Consider the following 22206-nt stretch of genomic DNA (forward strand, 5'->3'; position numbering starts at 1 on the left):
CCACTGGGGGGTCAGCACAAAGGTCAAGAAAACCCACATTTGAAAGGGAGACAACGGATGACCAAGAAACTAGTGACTTGCTCAATTCATTTGTGAGGGATCAGCTGCACTTCTGGTATTTTGTATACCAGCAATTGAGGGTGGACAATTTTAATACCACTTAAGTTTCAAATAATTGTGTTAATTACTTATTGTAAAGCATTTGAACATTCTTTTGTGTCACATGCTCATCATTAAGTTGATGTATAACTTTATAGTATCTTAATTATTTAAAATATAAGGTGACTAAAAATGGCAACCATATTTTCAGTTTTGGCAACCAAAAGCTGATGCCTGGTTGCCATCCTGGCAACCAATTAAAAAAGTTAGCGTTGAGCCCTGGAGTCGAAGGAATTTCCCCGCGATGTTCGAAATTATTGATATTTATCGGAACGGTATCGAACCTTCTTTTTTAAACTGACGGTTCGAGATTACTAGTAGCCCAATATTTCATTGCACAACAGTTGTTAGGAGGCTGTCACAGGCTCATTAAGGATATTGCTTCATCCAGAGTAAGTGGAACATCTGAAAAAAGGGATGATCTTTTCAGTGACCATTATTTGATTAAACTCAAAATACTGCCATTTAAGCACTGTGAAAGATTAAGATTTCACATCAAGCTACGTGCTGGAGTTGACCTATAATTTGTGATGTGTGACCAATTTATGCAGCATAATTCACCAACATAAGCTGGCGAATTATGCTGCATTTCCACTGCTTGGTTCTGCTCAACTGAAGCCACCTTAGAAGAAGTTGAGGATATGACGTAAATTTAAAGCAAATTGAGCGATAACTACAAATAGATATTAAAACACTGCAGACGCCTGATTGGTCAGTGAGAAACGACATAAGTGCGACATGGGACATCCCGAACATGTTTATTAAAAAGCCCACAAACCATAAATAACTAACCGCCAAGTGCTGACATGTAATTATATGGAGTAGCCAACAACAACAACATGGTCTAAACTTTGTATTTAACCCGTTCACTCAGTAACTATAAATACTGACCTGAGCGATGGCCGCCTCGTTGTCTGCCAGACCCAACAGGAAGACCCGGGCCTTGTCGATTTTGACGGGCACCGACCGCCCTCGCCACTCCACCTCACTCATGGTGGCGGCCTGCTTGGTTCTCGCTTGAGTGATCAGGGCCTGAGGAGAATAATATTAAAAAAAAGTTTGTTTTGACTTAAACATTGATTTTCTGATCTACATGAGAGAAGGTCTTTGACTATTCGAGCTTGTTCAAAAATAACAATTATATATACACACATGAATAGTTGAGGATTGTGAGTGTGTTTCACACGTTACATTGGATAAGGCCTCACCAATACAAGATGAATCATGGTACAAGCAGAAATAATAATGTACTGTTTGTTTACCTCTAGTTTCTCGGCCATCATGCCTCCTCCTCCACCAGTCAGTCGCATCTGCATCAAGTCATTGATGGCGTTCTGGTCACCTTCAATCAGCAAAGGAAAAATAATCCAGTTACATGGTGTTTGTGTATTGAAGAGAAAGGGTGGTGTGATTTGAGCTTTGGGACATTTGTAAAAAATGTCTCACGGTATATTGATCATTTTAAGACGGCAGTCAATCATGTCGAGGGGGATACTGCGTTGTGTGCGTTACTCACCAATGTTGTAAGCACAGTAGCGGATGTTGGGGGATATCTCGTCCACACGCTGGCGATACAGCACTGCCAGCTCCTCAGTGAAAGCACTGGCCAGCTTCTCATAGATGGTCCTGGCAAGAAAAAAAAGGTTGTCAAATGTTTTTAAAAAAGGTCATGTAAAATGCATACATGACAAACAGCACTACTTATCATTGTCATTTTGTTAAAAAACTGTAGTGATGTTTTAACTCACTTGCACTTGTTGAAGGCCTCCATGGCAAGCTTCCACTCCTGAAGTTCAAACTCCACCATACCAGTCAGGTATGCAGTGTAGGCCTGAATAATACACATGCACATTGTTAGTGGCTGTTAGAACATACAAATATGTATTTTGCTTCCTGTAACACAGCTTTAACTTCTAAATTCTACTGTAGGTATTAACAATGTATATCCTCTTTTTACACATGCACAGCAACCCTGAAATGATCTAGACCAGGGCTTCTCAAACTCCGGACCAAGGTCCGGACCGAACTGCAAATCAATCCGGACCGAACCCTGTGTCCCATTATTAAAAAAAATAAAATAATAATAATTATATATATACATTTTTAAAAAAAGTGTAAATTAAAGTGGACCTATTATGCTATATTGGAAACATATATTGTAGGGCCATACCTATACAAAACATGTCCGTGAAGTTTTTTGCTTAAAATACCAAACAGATCACCCATTGTAACCATGCCTCATACTGCTCAAACACCTCTTTTGCAGTCCTGTTAGAGAAACGTGGATTTTGGGTCCTTAGCTTTAAAAAAATAAAAAGAGGAGGCGGATAAGAATTCTACCGGCGATAAAGTTCAATTATGCTGTGATAAAACGCCATCCTGTTCTAAACCACATCAAAGATTACATTTTCTGAAACAGTATGGAGCTCAAATGCTTTTTCTCTTGCGGGTTTATCACAAGGTGAGTTCTTTTTTTTATTTCCTGCTTTTTAAAACACAAGTGCTCTGCAGTACAGGTTAGGTGAGTGTTAGCGACGCTTGCTAATGTAAACAAAGACGAGATTACGTCCAAAACATGTCAGGCATTGTTTCTGATAGCAACTTTGTGTGGGTCCGCCGCCGATTTGACGTCAGATCGGCAGCAAATCTGTACCCGCTCGTTGTACACCTGTTTTTAAAAAGATTTGGGTACGGTGGAAAAGAGAGGGTTTTATTGTCTGACGCTGCGCGAGTTCAACATGAACATGAAAGACCCTTTAATTTACTGCAACGACATGTTGGGAAACCCCCTCAAGGGGGCCCCGTGCGAGCCGAAACTTCGTTGCTCCGCTCCGGGGTGGGGGGGGAATTTACTGACATTGATCCGGACCATTGACCTTGTATAAAATTCACAAGTGGACCTTTAACAAAAAAGTTTGAGTACCCCTGATCTAGACATTACCTAGGAGCTGTATCTGAGAACCGAAACTTCTGAATTATTAGAACCATAATCAAAAGTACTTGTCCTTCCAGCTCCCTTAAACTAAGTCTTTGGAATGTCTGATTGTGCGAATAGAGCTGCTCATAGTACCATTATTTGGACAATGTTCATATGAAAAAACGGCTTTAAACATTTGTGTCACACATCGTGACAACCAGCTTAAAAATGTGGTATTTGAGTTGATAGGACTTTGGTAGCTTTAAGGCTATCATGGCGCATAATATATATTTAGTATATATATATATATATATAATATATTATACCTATATATATATATATATATATGTGGTCTCTGTTAACAATGCACATTCAACTGCACCCCTCAAAGCAGGTTCAAGAGGTTCTGTATACCTGTGCCTCAAGTTTGGTCTTAGCATCGACACGGGGGCTCTCACAGAGCTTCTCCAGCCTTTCGCTGTGCTTGGCAGCCTTGCGAAGTCGTGCCATCAGGTGGAAGCGCTTACGTGGCTCCGTGTTGGCCTCCTGCTTCAGCTGCATGGCGTAACTCCATGCACGCTCTGCCTCCATCAAAACTAGCAAAAGATACCTAAAGAGGGGGAGGACATTGCATCAGGTGTTAGGTCACATATTTCCATTTAAAGTAGACACATTGAATTCCTCACAAATGTTTTTAAGAGTCAAGTATTTAAATTCAGCAACAAAAACTTTTTTTTTCAAGGTTTACTTCTGTGGTTTAGCCGAGGGGTGTACATAACTAGGTAGGACTCAAGTGTTGTGCAGATACTTTTGTTAGGAACTGGCCGAGCTCATATGTGAGGTGAATTTATTATCCTGCATCAAACCCATGTCAATCTTTTATGATCTGTATATAAGGCTCATCAGCCAGTTAACTGCAACAGTTCAACAACAGTTCAAAACTCTCCCCTGACTCACCTGCTGTCAGAAATCATTTCAACAGTTATTTTCTTTCCAACAAACTTGTGTCGGTTGCCCATCTTGAAGCCAAGAGTCTTGCGCAGGCGGCGCAGTCTGCGGGAGCAGTAACCCCTGAAAAAATGTACACAACGATGGTTACATTACATTAAATGGAGCACATTTACATCTTCTTCATGGTCCACGCAGCCAGTTCATTTTCTCCAACTTGGTTTCATAGTTTTCTTTAAAAATCTATCATCCTTAATTGTCTTAGGAAGATTTGTTATTCTCAGAGTGTGCATATTTAGTAGACACTGACAGAGGTGCCTGTTCTCAATGTATAACACAAGAGATTGTTTATTTAACATGAAATACTGTCATACATTTATATATTCAGGGAATAAGTAGTCCCAGGTCACCAAGTATATTTTTTAAATGAAAAACTGTTAAGTCCTGTGCACCTCTTTGTGGACAGCCATGCAATATAAGAGAGTTAACCACAGGCATCTCTAGTCCAGTTGTTGCAGCTTGTTGACATGTAGTCAATGTCATGTAGTAAGACTGGGCACAGCTCACCTGTATCTCTGGTAGTCTCCGTGCCTGAGGCCATGCTGCTGCTGGGACTCCTTGATTATTTGCAAAACTGCAAATCAATGTTAAGGGACAACATTCTCTACATCATCACTAAAACAGACATGGTACACTAGCTTAACATCTGTCATTCATAATCAATTATATATTACAGCCATACGGACATATTTCTTTGAACAGTGTATAGTACAGATTCAGAATGACTGATGCTGATTTGTTGCAGAAAATCAACGTAGCAGCTTCTGAATCTCAAAGGCATCTGTTAACGTTACATGTAAATAACATGTCTAAAGTAGCCCTCATTCATTTAAATGCATCCATGATTTAACTTCATTAGACGTCAAAATAAGTGTGTAACAACCCAATTTAATCTGCTTTTTAAGCCTGCCAGTGACAGACTGCTTCAGTGTGACACGTAGCCTTAGCTAACGTTATCCTCACATAGAGCTAGCTAGCATGCTACCGTTAGCTTCTGAGTTAGACACAGATCATCCAGAGCAAATACAAAACCGCCGCTACACGTCCGCTGTTACAAAGGATACTTTCCAGTCCAATACCTCCATCCGCTGATTTGTTTTTATTTTCATCAAGGGATGACACTTTCGTGTCGTTTTGCTTGTCTGCGGCCATCTCTAAATGCTAACAGCTAAGCGGCACATACACATGCTCAGTCAGAAGTGGAACCAGGGAGCGACCAATGACTGCACAGGGAGGGGCGAAGCTACGTTCAAACCTCGCGAGATGTGACCGTATGTGTCTTCATGTCCACTCAATGTTGCAGACTGTTCTCTTCATAGATCCACGGTTGCTCCTAGGGAAAATCTGTTCGAGGTTTTTCCATTATGAACTACTTTTCATTTTTAATGCACTTAAAGGCTGCAAGTGATATACAAAACAATCCCCAATAATACAATACATTAAAGAACACTCTTATTATCTTCTAATAACTTAAAATCCAAAGTTTTAATGAAAAACAGCAGGGGAGGAAGTACTCATGACATAATAAGCCAGGATGCAGCTTCATTTATGGATCAATGAACTATCTAGTTGTCTTGATGTGACTATAATTGCATATTTTACCTAATATCCTCCTAAAAGTCTGTGTTGCAACAGTTTAATAAGTGTTAAATATGATGATGGTGTAATACGATTGAAAGATTATGAACAGTTATAATATAGACGTAGAGGTGGGATTCATGTGTTCTTCCAGGGTCAAGAATTATCTTAATCTCAAGGTTACTCAACTAATCTACAACACAACTAACGCAAGAGCACAAGGACAATCCCAATAAAAAAGTCAAACATTTAGGGGACATTCTGAATCCTTTAATGCTTAAAATGAGACAGAAATAAACTGACTTAACATTTATTCCAAATCTCCAACAATTCCTATACGAGTCACATGGAACTTCCAACAAAGCCTGAATTGAACTGCAGGAGATTCAAAACTAAAGCAGCACAATGTTCAGACTTTTCTTCCTGTTGCCATAACAAAAAGTCTATTCAGAGGTTGTCTGCAGCAGAAATGTATGTGGAGAGAAAGTTCTTTATTTCAGAGATGTGCTTGGTCTCTTTGATGGTGGTGTCTCTGCTGCGGACCAGAAGAAGGCCACTCTCCAGCGTGTTCTCATTGATCACCACCGTGAAAAGCACTCCCATCTCATCATACCTAAAATGCATCAACAGAGAATCAGATTAGTCCACTGATACAATGATAATTTGCACCTTATGATCAATTTAGATACTGATTTGCACTTTACTTTGTGTTCAGCTGCTCCATTGATGTTGGCATTGTTTCAAGATACCCAGGCCACGTAGAAATCTTAGCCTCTATAAACTCCTGCAGCAGCCCATCACAAACCTACAAAAAAATCAAACACTGATTAAATATAGTTCCTCTATTTCCTACAATACAAGCTAGTTGTATTAAATACTTCAGTGCTGATTATATCAATCACAAACAAGATCATTTTTACCGAGCCCTTTCAGATGTGTATACATATTTATATATAAACATTTAATCAAGATAAAAAATAACTTATCTGTGAGTCCAAGACATGTTTTTCTTACCTGTCGCAGCTCGACAGTGCCCCCCCTGCCAATGTCTAAAGCCACTTTAACTGGAGCCAACACTGGGTGCAACTTCAGAACCTGAAATTAACAGTGAACCAAAATTCAGAAACACAGAAAACCACAACATAAAAGTGAGCTATAAACATCCTGATAACTGTTCTTATGTAACAGGCTCTGTGTCAGCTCTTGTTTATCACATTTCGCTGCAGCATCTTCTTCTTGCTGTCTTCTTTCTTCAGCTGCTGGAGTGAGTTGGATAGAAAGGCCATTACACCGCGGTCCATGTTCCCAGTTACTGAGATGACGTGAGGGACTGATTTCCGACCATCTCGGCACTGTAACATGTTTAGAAAGAGAATTAACACTGTATGTGATTACACTGAGGAAAGGCAACACTAGAAGGGAATAGTTTCTTGTGTGTACGAGCTAACACATTAGATGTAGCCTGATAGCCAAAGGTGTTACAGTCATTAATAATATCAATAATCACACCTAGGTTTTTCCTGACTTAAAAATGTCTTCTGTAAAAAAGCTATATGAAGGGAAGTGTCAGATATTTATGGGAGACACTTCATTTCGAGGAGGTTTGTTGACCCCTATAGCCTAGAACAAAGGTTGAAAGAGAAGATTCTAAAAAATAATATTGTCCATTAAAAAGGTGATAAAGCATGTATTATTATCTCATCATTTGGTTAAAAAAAAAATCAGTACACATAGTTAAAAACAGTGGCTTTAAACTGGAGAAGGACACTTAAAAAGAGGTAGCAGACTGACCTGCAGTTTGGCGCGGACTCCGTTGTGTGTGTGCAGCAGCTCGGTGCTTCCTCTGCTCCATAGCGTCTCCACGGGCTCCTGTCCCCACGGGAACCTGTAGAGGATCCTCACACCACGAGACGCCGCCTCCTCCAGTTCCTCCTCTGGGACGTCACTACTGCTGAAGTCTGATGGAGACAGGGCAAACTGGAAAGACAAGGTGATGAGCTGAAGTTAGCATGTTGACTTTAAGTAGGAGTAACTTAATAAGACAAACTTATTGATGTTCAATTATTTGACTCAAACATCAGGAGCTTTCTTGGGAGAAATGTTGTGGTATGGGGCATCGTAGGACCATCAGTGAGTATACAGTATCTTAAAGCTATAATATTAAGTATCAATGATGGGGTCGAAAGATATTTAGATATTTTTAAGACACAATTTTGACAAATATTATACGGTATAACCGCCATGAGATTGTAGATTTATTCTTATCCAAGCAAATCAGTAAAACATGAGAATACGTCATGTTTTCAACATTTGAATAATGTGTGCGTATCTTGGAAATGATAAGGATCCGTTTCGATTGATTCCTCTGATATACTCATATTTAACAATACTCACTTTCCTCCACCACTTGAGTCTCTGTCGGTTCCAGTGATCCAGCCACTGAGAAGAGGTCCGAGGAGGGCAGAACCAAACCAGAGACGCTTGGGTCACCTCAGCTGGGCTGGCGGGAAAAAATGTTTTCATTATAATACTTTGGGACCAATATATTATGCAGTTTACTGTATTAAAGAGTATATTTTTTGGAAATATAGCACAAATAAATACATTTTCAAATTAAGGCAGATTACTTTGGTTATGAACAAATACTTGTCTTCATATAACATACAGGTGATAATAACATCAACTTGTCAAGCAATACTTAGAATTAAGGCTTTCAAAATCCCAACTGGAATATGTATAGAGCAAGAATATCCATTGAACAAGTATACGTGTCCACACACACACACCCACAGACAGACCGACCGACCGACAGACAGACAGACAGACAGACAGACATTAGATGAAGCCTCACCAACCAGAGCCATCTGAGGGCTGAAAGCACAGCCCAGTCTCAGCCAGGCCGAAGGGCAGCTTCCTGTTCACCAGCTCCAACGAGGGGACAAATTGCTCCAAGGCACCTGAGAAAAAACACTTACTTAACTGGGGTTGTTTTTTTATTAAATGTCTTTTATTTCTTACTCCAACAAAGTAAATGATCAGGGTGGAAAACAGGAGTTTCATTGTTTTGTTAAAAGGTAATGCTGCTTTATCTTTTTATCCCATTACAAGATGACTGGTGTAATATTTTGTAATCATCATCGTTTTCTTAGGCATGTCCAAAACTAGAAGATAATAGAGAAAAGGTTAAGACAATTTAAACCACATAAGTTGATGGCTGCTGGGAAATACAACTGATATGTACTCAAAGGTCTTGTGTTAATAGCGAAGACGATTAACTGGCTTGAGTCCAATCTGCCAAAATATTGTCCACCTTTATTTGGATAATTAGTAAATGAATGCATCACCTGTCTTATATCTTGGTATTGTCACGGCTTTCCCCCCTAAAAACCACCATTACTTGGTTATGTAAAGTTGCGTGAGAATTGTTTTTATTACGTTGAAATCATTTTACTACTCAAATTTTCCCATACATGAAGTTGCAAAGATATAATAATCAAAGAGTGAATCTCTGTGGAATATGTTATGCAGTACTCTACCTTGAAGAAAGCCTGTCCTCAGTGAAGGGGACCTCTGGATGAGTGTTTGTATCTTCTGCAGGAGCTGGTGGTTGCTCAGTTCTTTCTGTTGAAGTATGTGTTTTAACTGTTCACTCTCAACAATGCTCAGTCCATCTGTTGCTGTACCCTTACTGCTGCTCAGAGTGTTTATCCCAAACACCTGCTGTGTTGATCCGGTCACTGAGAGCCACCACTGCTGCAGCAGGTTTCTCCTCAGCTCCATGCCCAAAGGCCCATAACAGCAGCTCATCCCCCGCTGAAAGAGCTCCGTGTTAGGCTGACCTGGTGAAACATAGTGCCTGTCCACACAGAGCTCCAGCAAAGTCCTCACTTGAACCACAGCCTCCCCAGGGGGTGAACTGCAGAGTCTCCTGGTGTGTTGCAGAGCCAAGGTCACTCTGCACGGTGAGGGTTTCAATTTGCAAACGTTTCTGACACAGCAATATAACATGATGAGAAGGTTGAGAGGGGTTAATCCAAAGAGTGTCTATGGCAGTGATGACTTCTCATGAGTAAACCCCTCCTGAAAGACTACAGACAGTCGAAATAAAACTTAAATGCCAATGTTATATAAATATTTCTTTTCAATAATTGCTAGACCTAAATCTAGCAAGTAACCGTTCTTAAAACATAAAAAAAGTTATTTGTTTTTGTTGAACCCAATATGATCAATGAGATCCTCCGTCCGGTCAGCGTTACTTTAGCTAAGCTAACGGCATGCATGCTAACGTTGCACACATCAAACTATCAGAGCATGTCGGTGCATTTACAACTATATGCACTCACCGGACAGTTGCTAATTAATGTTGTCCGCTGCTGTTGTCACAGTAAATACACAAAGATAGCCGCATGATACATTTTTGAAATTCACAGGAGGTACATGGGATCTTTGACCCGGAAGTGACATATTACATCCGGGTTATGGAACATTCTTTCAGAAGGTGTTTTATTTGTTTTTGGAAAAGAGTACTGTGTCCACAAAAATATGGTTTAATAAATAATATACAAAAATATATGCATCATAGGTCAAAAATAAATGTATCCAAAACATTTATATATTTTTAAAATTATAGTGCTATAAAGATGCAGTTCATTATAATGTGAATGTCCTTAAGAACATTAATATAAATGTCTATATGAATTGCTTGCCTAGTTTTCTTTATATTATGTTGGATATACACCGTAACACACATACAGTGATTAAACAAATTAGATTGTTTTTTCACTTCTTCACTGTTGTCTTATAAAAAAAGTATTTTCTCCCTTGACTTTGATAAAGTGCTGTTGAGGAAATTCTTAATTTATGTTTAGTTGTTTTTAAAGGTAGAAGGATACATTTAAGTAATCATTTAAAGATAGAAATGTTAACATTGCAACTAGCCATCACATATCCAAGGGGGACATTACCTCATTGTCCTGGTAACACTGGTGGTAACTGCAGCCCTGAACTAAAGTCCTAGCGTAATATGCACTTTTGCATTCAGGTGGGTTGAAAAAGGAAGAATCGCAATATTAGTACACCTGTAAAGTGACTTTTTTTTCTGTCCATCTGCCTTTGTTCCTACTCCCTTTTTAACCTTGAAGGTAATGTCACAAATCTTCTCAGGAATTAGGCATTTGTGATATAGCTAGGTTCACACATGTGGTTAAGAAGGACCAAGATCGACATAAAAAAAAATCTGAGTTTTAATAGTTCTATCAACCCAACCTTACAATACAGTAAACACAACACACGTCCCATTTTCTTCTTTTTATTTAAAAGGGTCACACTTACCCTTTTTAAATGATCTTCATAACATCACTATTAAAACACACGACTGAAAATTGAAAACACAGCATTACCTAGTAAAAATAAATTACTGAGGAATGTAACAAAAAACAGTCAAAGAAAAGTGCTGCAATCATAATTGCACATTAGGAGATTTTTTTTATGACTCCAAAATAATGCTCTGGGTTTACTGGATAATTCCAACCCTGCTGTAAGCAAAACAAAGTTAAACAGTACAAAGGATAATAATAATAATAATAATAATAATAATAATACTGTAATATTTCAAGACTAAACCAAAATCATGTTGGTTCAATTTAATCTGCGCATAACTTATCTACTGTGGGAAGGTTGGTGGCATGGGGTAGGGCACCATTGGTGGTGGTGGAGGCTGTTGGGCCTGTGGTGGTGGCTGAGAGTTGAACGGGAATGGTGGGTGGTTCATGCCATTCTGAGCAGCCCTCTGCATGCCCCCAAACTGAGGGGGGCCCTGGAAGCTTTGGTTACCAAACGCACCCACCTGGTTTGTGGGGAAATTACCCTGTCCATTACTGTTGCTGTAGTTGTTGTTTCCATAGCTACCACTAGAGTTAGCACTGCCTCCATAGCTGCCACCATTTTGGGCCTTATTACCACCAAAGGCACTCTTCGGCCCACCGCCAAACCCTCTATCCCCGTCCCTGTAGCTAGTACCTCCGAAGTTACTCCTCCCACCCCCAGAATACCTATCCCGACGGTCATCCTTGTAGCCACCTCTTCCACCCCTTCCACGACCTGCATGAGATAGAGACAGGAGAGTGGAAGATAAAACAAAAATAATCTCAATGATTAAAAAAAGGGGTCATTTACAGTTTGTCAGTGTTCATTGATACACATTCTAAATAAAGATGCACACAATATAAATCAGTGACACAAAGTTGAGACTAAATACCAATTCTCACATTGACTAAAAATATACTACATCTTCCTTGAAAACCATGAATAAACAGAAGTTTTAAATGTTACCTCCTCTGTCCTCTGCCATTTGGATCAGCTTGGGGTTAATGGCCTGGTTGGCCTCACGCAGCACAGCTATCAGGTCACTGGCTTGTTTCATGTTGTTAGGGGTGAAAAAGGTGTAGGCTGTGCCCGTTTTTTGACTCCGGGCTGTGCGTCCAATGCGGTGGATATAATCCTCGGAGGAGTTAGGGTAGTCATAATTGATGACAAATTTCACATCCTCCACATCTGTGAAAGTGTTGCAGTGTGGCAAAACAAAACATGGAGGCCACAAAGGATTTTGCACACCACAACAGCCAGATCAAAGGGAAAAGTTAGCAACTGTGAAAGCTGGGGGAAGAAAAAACGGTCGTTAGGCTGTGGAGGGAAAAGTGTTAATACAACATAAGATTGTGTATACATTTACTCCATGGGAATACTACTGTGGGAAGAGAGAAACGATGCACACTCCAATTGCTTACCATAATCAAAAAGATCCAAAAGACATTCACTCTCCCTTTTGTTAACCAAGGGAGAAAAACAATGGATTTAAGTCTTACCATAAAGGAGTATGCATTCACTAGTCCTTTCCCAATGCAGCGAAATCCCCCACAAATTGTCAAGTGACATCCAGGAGCTTCTACGCAGTTGGGCCTCGATGTGCACTGGGGCCTCCTCATGTGCCAATATACGACCATTCAGTGGTACATTTTTGCAGGTCCATTTTTCCCAGTACACTCTCAAAAGAAGCTTGATATTAAAGGCCGCACTGCAAGTCTTGCCAAGATAAAATAGACCAAGTTCTAATTTGAACAGGGGCCCCTTCAAAAAAAATGACAAAGGCCCAAGCATTGAACCCTGTGGGACCCCTCACCGAGCACGGGCAGAATTCCCCCTGCCCCCTTCATCAGTCTCATCAAGGCAAGATCTTCCAAGAAGCCAGTATTCACTTGAGAAAATGTCTCTCGTTGGCAGGTCTCGACATGACTTTAAAACACAGGCGAGGGAGGAACTTTGGTTTGAGCTGTCTCACTCTCTTTTTCCTCTCACTAGATGTTCCCACTACCCCCTAAACACATGTGCCAGGTCTCATCAATTTTCAGAGACAAATACAATATTTCAAACTGCTCTCTCCATGTCAAGAAAATCCAGCACTTTGACGGGAAAGAAAACAACTGAAAGCTTACCCATGCTATGTGATACAAGCTCCGAAAGGTAACTATTGTTCCAAATCTCAAACAAGTGACTTGCAATACAGCGCTCTCTAACACAAAAGCATGCAAGGCAAAAGTCACGACAAAGGATATATATTTTTTTTCTTTTAGGTTTGAGTTGGAAACAGCTGGATGGCATTTGTCAGGTGAAATCCATGGACAGAGAACAGATGTGTGTGTCAACACCATATCAGTGACAAAGGCTTAGCCACACAGCCTTTTGAAGATCACTGGCACACAGAGCTTTCACCTCTCTAGGCCCACTGGGTGGCAAGCCAGTTGAGCACTTCCAATATGTCATCCTTCTCCCTCTCGAGGCCTGGGACTGTCATGCCTAGCGCCTGCCACAAAGACTGCACCTTAAGGTGAGAAAAACTCAGAAAATGCATAGAAAAGTTAAAGAAAGCAAAACCAACTTTCTTTAAAAAAAAGTGTAACACTGATAAAAAAAAGTGGTAATACTCAATGTCATACTGACCCAAGCCACGGGAGGCCACATCGGTGGCAATGAGGATTGGAGCTTTGCCATATCTGAACTCTGAAGGGAGAGGGACAGTATTTAATTTAAATACAGAGCAGCTTGTGAGAAGGATTATTTAACGCTGTTATTTTTTAATTGCAACCTGCCAAGTTATTTATTGCATCTCACCATTAAGGACCCAGTCCCTCTCCTGCTGGCTCTTGTCTCCATGAATTCCCATTGCTGGCCACCTGTGACAGACATATTGGACATTAAACACTATCGAACAATAAGTAAGAGACAAATTATCATTGGGAATAGCCTGAATGTTACCTGTCCAGATAAACAGCAGAATTAAAAAGTATATTTATTTAAGTGGATGGAAGAGGAGATCCTTACCCATCTCTTCTCATCCTCCTGGTGAGCTCATCACAACGTCTTTTGGTCTCAACAAATATAATAGTCTTGTTCTCCTTTTCACTCATTATCTCCTCCAGCAAACGGATCAGTCTGACACAGAAGAGATAGAAGAACATTTTTTTCACAAAATGAACCTTATGTTTCTACTGATGCATTACAGTCAAACACTGAAGTAAGATTAAATAAACAATTTGTTCTTTAACTATGTGACTATGAAACAAGGTTTTCAGAGAAGAGGACTAATAGAAGGTTTTCCTCCCCCCATCACACTAATAAAAGAGGTAGGGATCCTTTACTCACTTGTCCTCCTTCTCCATGTCATTGCAAACATCAACTATCTGCAGGATGTTGTGGTTGGCACTGAGCTGCAGTGCCCCAACGTTGATCTGAACATAGTCCTTCAGGAAGTCCTCAGCCAGCTGGCGAACTTCCTTAGGCCAGGTGGCGCTCCACATCAGGGTCTGACGATCTGGCTGTTGGAACAAAAAGGATGCGGCTTGAAAGTAAGTATTTATCGGTTAAATAATTAAATTAACCAGTCCAATATATTGTATCAGTAATCTTGGTGAGTTCTGAACTACGAGTATTGGTCACAGGTGATTTGGTCAACTTGAATGGCTATGTATTTAATTCCTAAAAATGTGTCATGAATAAAGCAGCCAGGTTATAAAAATGCTTGCAGTGAAACACTTTACTTTAGTGTGAGATCAGACCAATGAGATTATCAATGATCGCCCAAGGGTCAGAAAATAAAACAACCTACCCGAATTTGTTCCACTATCTTGCGGATCTGAGGTTCAAATCCCATGTCCAGCATGCGGTCTGCTTCATCCAGCACCAGATAGGTACAGCGACGCAAATTAGTCTTACCACACTCCAGAAAGTCAATGAGACGACCTGGGGTAGCAATGCAAATCTCTACACCTAAAAAGTAAACATAGTATGATATATTTAAAATAAAAGCAATAAAATATTTTATCATAAAATCAATGACTGATGGCAGAGATGAGTCACATGAAAAGACTAATATCTACAAAGTGAGGAATGATTAAGTCAGCATACCCCTCTCAAGGTCCCTGATTTGTGGTCCCTTGGGCGCACCACCGTAGATGCAGGTGCTCTTGAGACGGGAGGCCCTGCCGTATTCAGCAGCCACCTGTTGCACCTGCTGAGCCAGCTCGCGGGTCGGCGCCAGCACCAAGCACTGAAGAAAGATGGACACAATTTTTTTTAATTATTATTTGTGTATGGCATCCATCACAAAAAAAGATCAAGGTAAACAAGGGTACTACCGCTACTATGTTTATCTTTTCATGGTAGACACTCTTCAGAAACAGCAGGGAAATAATTATCGTGCAGACCAGAACAACAACTGCCCCATTTAGACTGGCTCTGTGTTGCATGCCAACCTTTATCATTAGCAATGTGTCTGCCTACCTCCAAACAGGGGTTAACAAATATATAATTTTTTGGACAACTTTGGATTTTTTTCCCCTTGGAACCAGGTTGTATTTAAGATAGCAGCTTCACTTGTTTTTGACTTGTTTGGCACATTATATTTGTTTTAAACAAATGTTGCTTATGCAGCGATATATAAAGGGATGCATGAATCATGATATAAAGACTGGGCATCATCTGGGCCTTTAGCTATAATATTGTGATAGCTCAAAAGTTATTTTCTGAGCTTTAAAAAAACATTTGTTGGACTATCAATATCATATTGCGCTAATAAGAGACAGCAGGTCAGATGAAACAGTAGATTGATCGATTGATACATTTTATTTTGAACAAGTAAAATAAATTATTACAAAACAAATGTTGCAGTGCATACTAGTCATGTAAGAGAAATCAAAACAAAAAAATGACATTTACAACAACAACAACATTAGCAACATAAACAGTGCCACATCTAGTGTTCGAAAAGGAGTGAGAAAAAGTATAATTTATTTAATCTCACCCCCTTGTCCTCATTGATTTATAATCTATAATCTGCAATAATTATCATTATTATTAATCTGCCTTACCTGTTGATTGACACACACACACACACACACACACACACACACACACACACACACACACACACACACCTTCCCCATCCCTCGAGAAAATAATTTCTCTGTATTTCCTCTTGAACTGGTTACTGTCTGGACATCGCTTTAGCTCCACATTCACACTGTTCCATAGTCTCACTCCACATGCTGAGATACAAAAAGTTCTTCTGGTTGTACGAACCCTATGAATTTCGAATTGAAATTGTCTGTTGTTCACTAGATCAATAGATAATCAAGTGTACTTACTATAGGTCCATCTCCATGCTCCAAGAATGGTTGATGTTGAATGTGCACAATTGCAGGTAGGAGATACTAAAGAAAGAAAATGAAAAGAACTAAGCTCTCAAACACATCTTGACTCATTGAGCACATGCATCAGTGATCCAATGTGCAGCCAGCTGCCTAGTAATCAATGTCTTCCACAATATGGCAGGATATATTCCTTCCCTCAGCTGACATGTTTACATTGTTTGATAACAATCTGAAATGGTTATTTATGTATTGTCCTAGTTCTGTTCAATCAGTCAATCGCTCTTGGCAAAGGTGTAATGAACTTAGTTCCGCAATTAAAACACTTTGTAAGCAGTCTAATCTTTTGCCAAAAGTGTATTTCCTATCAGCCAAAAACTTATCTCGTATAGATGGTCTGAGAAAGAATAATTGGAAAATGATTCACTTACAGCAAGGGTTTTCCCAGACCCTGTTTGAGCGATTCCAACCATGTCTTTGCCACTCAGCGCAACTGGCCACCCCTGGGACTGAATTGGAGTTGGATCAGTCCAGTTATGATTGACAATGACTTCCATGACGTAGTCTGAAGAGGGAAGATACGTAAGGTAAATTGTTGAATGTCAAACTTTTGGACAATAACACATTGAAAAGGTAAAAAGTGGAGCATTCATTACTACTCACTTGGAAATTCAGCTTCATGGAATTTTATAATTGGCTTGGGGCAATCCCTGCCTTTGACCGTAACTTCTTTGTTTCTTCGGTACTGTTCAATCTCTTGCTGGAATTGAAAGAAGACATTAACGACCATTCAGAATAAACATACTGAAAAGCCTGCAGATAATAAAACATAGAAAAGGGAAAAAGCTATAAGTGGGTCTTACAACTGTTCTGCGAGTTGAATCTGAATGTTCCTGGTAAAAGTTCTTCTGAAACTTTGGAAGCTCGTCAAGGTTCCAGTGCTTCTTCCGCAGCCTCTCACCAGGGTTGCCAAATTTTCCCGGAGGAGGTCCGCCCCTACTGCCTCCACCGCTACCACCACCAAAACGAGGGGGTCCTCCACCATACCTTGTGTGAAAGAAAGACACACATAGATGATGTAGTGTCAGAGATTATGGACCTAATTAAAAAGGAGTAATCCAAAAGTCAAGTCAATTAACTAGTCGTGGCTAGTACTACAAAGCCTGTAACAGTTGTCATGTTAAATTTCCCTGATGATCTCTACATTTTACCTCGGCTAATCTTTGGAGGCTTTGCATGGTTTGAAAGAGGAAATTATAATATTGATTGCAAAATAGGAAGGTAGCGTTTTGTACTCTGATTCATACAATGATTTAAAAGTCTGAATATTTCTGCAATGACATTTCTGCTTGCTTTTTAGAATTAGAATATAATTGGTAGGGAGGAAACCTTCTTTAATGGTCACACATGCAGAGCACACAGCAGACACAGTGACATTTGTTCTCTGCATTTAACCCATCCTAGTACCAGGAGTCTAGTACTAGGAGCAGTGGGCAGCTATTGTACAGCGCTCGGGGAGCAATGGGAGTGAGGGGGGAAGGGGGGTGTCCGGTGCCTTGCTCTAGGGAACCACGGGAGGGCAGGAGGTGAACTGGGACCTTTCCAAGTAGCAGTCCACACTCCATATTTAGGCCTGGTCGGGGACTTGAACCGGCAACCCTACAGCTCCCAGTCCAAGCACCTACTGACTGAGCCACTGCCGGTGACTGCATTAAATACCTGGAATGATCCTTTTACAAAGTATGGTGAGATACAGGTATCTGCAGTATTTCCACCCTCCCTGTGTTATAGCTCCACATTGATAAAAGTAAACAAATGGCTTGAGGCTTTTACCTTTGTGAGTGAGGACACAATCTTCCAAAAGATAAATAGCAGTTCTTAACAAACCCAACACTTGCAGTGCCACATTTTTATTTATAGACCTTGCATATTGGCGTATACAAAGCCCTTTAGGAAACATGAAACTGTCAGACTACTGAGGTGGGATTGATATACATTATGGGGCTCAGCTTTACCTAAAGTACGGGACATTCTAGTTGACAACTTGACACTATTAATGGAAAAGCCCCTTGTTAAAAATAAATTGGTCGTCTCTGACACAGATATTGCTGTGTGATGAGAGCACTGACTGCGTCACATGGTGAGAGCCAGCCGGCTGCAGGCTGCTCTACCGCCGACACAGAGCTGTCATCAGCTGCCATTTTACCTCCAATAGACAGGGAAATAGAAAACAATGAAGATATTAACAGGCAGGGACGCTTGACCGAATTCAAATGTGTGTGTTATATTTCACTGCTCAAATGTAGCCGTATAACAACTAGTGTCTAGTCTGTCGACATGGACTACTACAGGACAGCTGTGTTGTTTTGATCCCTGACAGCGGTGAAAAGGCTAGGCAGCTCACCTCAGTTAACGATCATAAAACCCTCCGCTGGCACTTCACTTACCCTCTATCTCGTCCACGGTCTCTGTCTGAAAATCCAGGCATTATGCGGCAAACCACTAAGTTTGATGTACGCTTCGTTTGAATCCGATTAAACTAAACAAGATTGTTCGTAGAGCTGAAATTGGCACAGGCAAAACAAAAAGAAAATGCCGGCAGACAAAAATATGTCTGTAGAGACGGATGTGAGGTCATACAGGCGGATAACATTGTATCACTGCGCGGAGTATAACATACGAGTGGCACTATTTGTTGTCCTGTTCTGCTGGTATTTGGTTGTAGAGTCTATAGACATCTCAGATTGCTCAACAGCTCGCCATATTTGACCCGGTCGGCTGAATGGAGACATGTTGATGGGGAATTCGTTTTTCTCATAACGACACTGGTGATGTGTTATTCACCTCTCCTTCACATAAGGGTTTCCTTATTTAGACAATTTAGATTAGATTCAATTTAGTTGTAGGCCTACTTGTCATTGTACGTTGTACAGTAGGCTACAACGAAAAACGAAATGTAGTAAAAATATGGAAGATCCACTCTCTTGGAATAGCTATAGCAAAATAGTTGGTGGGTTTGCTTTCAGACATGAGTGTTTTCTAAGGCTCCTCAAAGGTAAGGCATTGTTTTTGCTTCATTAACCAAACAGCATTTTTGCTAAAATGACAGATGAAGCAGAATTATTTAAATTGACACTCAAGTAGCAAAACCTCAACCAATATCTGCAAATATAAGCACATTCTTAGGAAAACACTTCAAACACTTCCCTGAATTGGACAAAACAATCTTACATCACTTCATGAGAAGAGTAGACCTGCTTTTTACGAGTAATGTGGTTAGATAACTTCTTATGCTTTTGCGCGACATGCAATAAATAAAGATACAAAATACGTTCCTATATGACAAGCATGGTCAGGTGTACAGACAATAGGAGCTTTCAGTCATTCTTAACTCACCAATCAGGTTTATATATATAAATTGTAATAGTTTCATTATACAAAAGATGTGTGAATTGTGTATAGTGTTTTAAAAAACAATCATTGCTTAAGCAATCATAAAAAACGTAGGCCTATGCCATTTTCTACTCATCAACTGAACTTTCTTTATTTTGATTTGACATGCTCACCTTTCACATACTTCTGATAATGTGCACAAAGTTTACCAAAGTAAACTAAGCGTAATGAGATGAAGTGACAAAACGTTGATGTTACAGTTTAATGAAAGTACTACAGACCAACATGGCACAAGTGATCATTCCAGCTGTTTCCCAAATTATTATTTTTTTCTTTCTGCGCAGTCTTCATCTCTCATCAGATTTCCATATGGATCATAAGGGGCAGTAGCTGAAACAAATCCCAAAAAAAGTCAAATAAAATGTAAAACCAACATCCACTTCAAAATGTTTTCTTAACCTAATAGGACCTTTACCTATGGCCTCTGATGTAATACAGTACGGTAAATAAATTATAAAATTTACAATAACTTCAACACATACTCCATGGTCGATTGGTATCCCATCCATCCACCTTTTCCCCCTTGCTTTCTTCATCAGGGTGAATGATCCAGGTTCTCACAATTCATACCTGCGTTTCAAAGAAGAGGACATTCAAATCAGCCCGATTAAAAAAAGGAGTATTTATTTGTCTGAATAGGGCGAGCACCTGGCCCTACTTCCTACTTCCTAACGCGACTAGACATCCATTCATCCAGTGATAATAATTATACAAATTGTTGGTAAAGTGCTGTCGTTTTGTGTTTTTAATTCAAACACACCAGTGCATTCTCTATTGTTTATTCATTATGTGAAATGTTGTTTTTCAAACTGAGACTCAGAGCCACTCAATACCACAACAATTAACATCATAGCTGTCCCACCTCAGCTGGAGTAAACTGTTTAGGAGATAAATGTTAATACTATTTATAAACCTTACCAACAACAAATATGACTGAAACATGGAGAATCATGTATGTCATTATTTTAGCTTAAAAAAGTGTTTACTCACCACAATATTTCTTCCACAAGTTGTGTATGAGCTCAGTGTTATTGCGTGTTAGGTCACAAGTTCTCTTGAGAGTGGCGATATCTGCCAATATCTGATTTATATCTCTTCTGCAGTCAGCTCTGTCTTTATCTCCTTTTGTAGCAAGTAACAAAACAAAACAGCAACTGAATATTTTGTCTTATTTCAACCGCTTCTTTAACTAATGGCAAACAGAATTAGTGAAAACTCACTTTGGACCCCAAGGCCAATAATTCCGGCCAGGAAGAGAAGACACACCGCACAGAGAAACACTGACAAACTTCTGAGATGACTCCTCTTTCTTGAGTTTTCAAGGACGACTGGCACAAATAATGCAATACATGAAATATGAGAACATGACATTTAAAGAGAATTTAAAATCACACTGCTGTACCACAGAGAAAACTATACAAACATTCCATTTAAAAATGGATTGTATGCAAATAAAATCTGTTGTGTTTGCAAACCTACATGGTCATCATGTATGTACCGTACCTGGGTGCTGAGTCTCTGCAGGTCCTGGTGTGTTTGGGGACATGGCCTCCACCCAGGGGCTGTCATAAACTCTCAGGCTTTCTGCACTCACATAGATGTTCACCATGCTCTCCTTGTCGTCCGGCTCAAAGTAAACCTTGTTGGCGGTGCCAGGTTTGGCGTACAGCTCCCCCGACATCTTATGGCTTTTGCAACTTGAGGATCGCAGTATTACAGAGTTTAGTTTTTATATTGATGTATTAGCTGTGTCTGTTTTCTGAAAGAGGCTGGAAACACTCCGTATAAAAGGGGAAGAGTAGATAATCAGGAAGCCCTACTGTTCGGGCATGTGGTTCCCTCTAAATTAACCTGTTCATCGGTGATATAACTGATTTATTTATTTTATAACAAAAGGTAATGGTCAAGGTTCAGTGAACCTTTTGTTGTTTGCTGAAAAGCATGTAGATGATCCAAATCATAATACCTAGAGCCATGTGTGACTGTAGTAAAGCAGAAACATTGGACAAAACCCTTCAATGTATAATAACATGTTTTTTTAAATGATAGGTCTATAGTTTAAGTTCTTCTTTTCACATGAAATACATTTGATGGGTTATCTAAAAAAAAAAAAGTGTTTGGATGATTAATTATTTATTTTTATGACAGTGATTTTTAAACTGTCTGCATTATTGATAATGATTTTAGTTCCTACAATAACTGAAGAGCAAAAACATTTCCTTGCTAAGTGTTTTCCTGTCTGGAAATATAACCTTGATAAAACATGCTACTTGCACTTGCTACTATGAAGTCAAATTGTCTACCGCATGGTGTGAAATATACTTTAATATCCAAACGTATCATTATGTTAGTAGAAAATAGGAATACAATTTGTTGCCTTCTTTTACAATG

General features: G+C 39.7%; 3 protein-coding genes across 4 annotated transcripts in view; all 3 read right to left on the reverse strand.

The window, feature by feature from the left end:
• srp68 (signal recognition particle 68) overlaps positions 1-5276 on the reverse strand; it is a 14021-nt gene extending 8745 nt beyond the window's left edge. Inside the window, exons 1-8 of the mRNA XM_010770130.1 lie at positions 5149-5276; positions 4592-4658; positions 4034-4147; positions 3491-3686; positions 1908-1990; positions 1676-1785; positions 1422-1501; positions 1051-1191 (exon numbers count right to left, since the gene is read on the reverse strand). Coding sequence (XP_010768432.1) covers positions 1051-1191; positions 1422-1501; positions 1676-1785; positions 1908-1990; positions 3491-3686; positions 4034-4147; positions 4592-4658; positions 5149-5236 — 879 coding nt within the window. The 5' untranslated portion in view covers positions 5237-5276. The remainder of the gene's footprint in view (positions 1-1050; positions 1192-1421; positions 1502-1675; positions 1786-1907; positions 1991-3490; positions 3687-4033; positions 4148-4591; positions 4659-5148) is intronic.
• A 332-nt stretch (positions 5277-5608) lies between these two features.
• On the reverse strand, positions 5609-10116 carry polg2 (polymerase (DNA directed), gamma 2, accessory subunit). Of its 2 annotated transcripts, none has more exons than XM_010770133.1 (8): positions 9199-10116; positions 8518-8619; positions 8057-8157; positions 7454-7639; positions 6877-7014; positions 6677-6757; positions 6367-6467; positions 5609-6275 (listed from the first exon to the last, which is right to left on the reverse strand). In XM_010770133.1, exons 1-8 carry the CDS (start codon positions 9668-9670, stop codon positions 6110-6112), a joined length of 1347 nt encoding a protein of 448 aa, XP_010768435.1. In that variant the 5' UTR covers positions 9671-10116; the 3' UTR covers positions 5609-6109. The 2 variants fall into 2 exon arrangements, with proteins under 2 accessions (XP_010768435.1, XP_010768433.1); XM_010770131.1 differs by having other exon boundaries at positions 5610-6275; positions 8057-8162; positions 8514-8619.
• Positions 10117-10956: 840 nt separating this feature from the next.
• LOC104944580 (probable ATP-dependent RNA helicase DDX5) lies at positions 10957-18998 on the reverse strand. Its single transcript, XM_010770134.1, has 13 exons — positions 18810-18998; positions 17226-17409; positions 17026-17122; positions 16794-16927; positions 16360-16425; positions 15122-15263; positions 14823-14983; positions 14360-14532; positions 14039-14149; positions 13829-13890; positions 13658-13717; positions 11993-12214; positions 10957-11761 (listed from the first exon to the last, which is right to left on the reverse strand). Exons 1-13 carry the CDS (start codon positions 18848-18850, stop codon positions 11325-11327), a joined length of 1890 nt encoding a protein of 629 aa, XP_010768436.1. The 5' UTR covers positions 18851-18998; the 3' UTR covers positions 10957-11324.
• Between the last annotated feature and the right edge of the window lie 3208 nt (positions 18999-22206).

The sequence above is a fragment of the Notothenia coriiceps genome, unplaced genomic scaffold (assembly GCF_000735185.1).
Source record: "Notothenia coriiceps isolate Sejong01 unplaced genomic scaffold, NC01 NC01_scaffold00008427, whole genome shotgun sequence".
NCBI classification, from domain to species: domain Eukaryota; kingdom Metazoa; phylum Chordata; class Actinopteri; order Perciformes; family Nototheniidae; genus Notothenia; species Notothenia coriiceps.

Coding starts and splice junctions, on each gene's coding strand:
- polg2 (XM_010770131.1), bottom strand. CDS start 9,670: ATGTTATATTGCTGTGTCAGAAACGTTTGCAAATTGAAACCCTCACCG. Junction 6,468..6,676: donor GCACTGTCGAGCTGCGACAG/GTAAGAAAAACA, acceptor ATTTTTTTGTAG/GTTTGTGATGGGCTGCTGCA. Junction 6,276..6,366: donor ATGGAGCAGCTGAACACAAA/GTAAAGTGCAAA, acceptor GATGCATTTTAG/GTATGATGAGATGGGAGTGC.
- LOC104944580 (XM_010770134.1), bottom strand. CDS start 18,850: ATGCCTGGATTTTCAGACAGAGACCGTGGACGAGATAGAGG. Junction 15,264..16,359: donor AGCATGGAGATGGACCTATA/GTAAGTACACTT, acceptor ATCTTTCTTCAG/TGCTTGGTGCTGGCGCCGAC. Junction 11,762..11,992: donor AATGGCAGAGGACAGAGGAG/GTAACATTTAAA, acceptor TATCTCATGCAG/GTCGTGGAAGGGGTGGAAGA.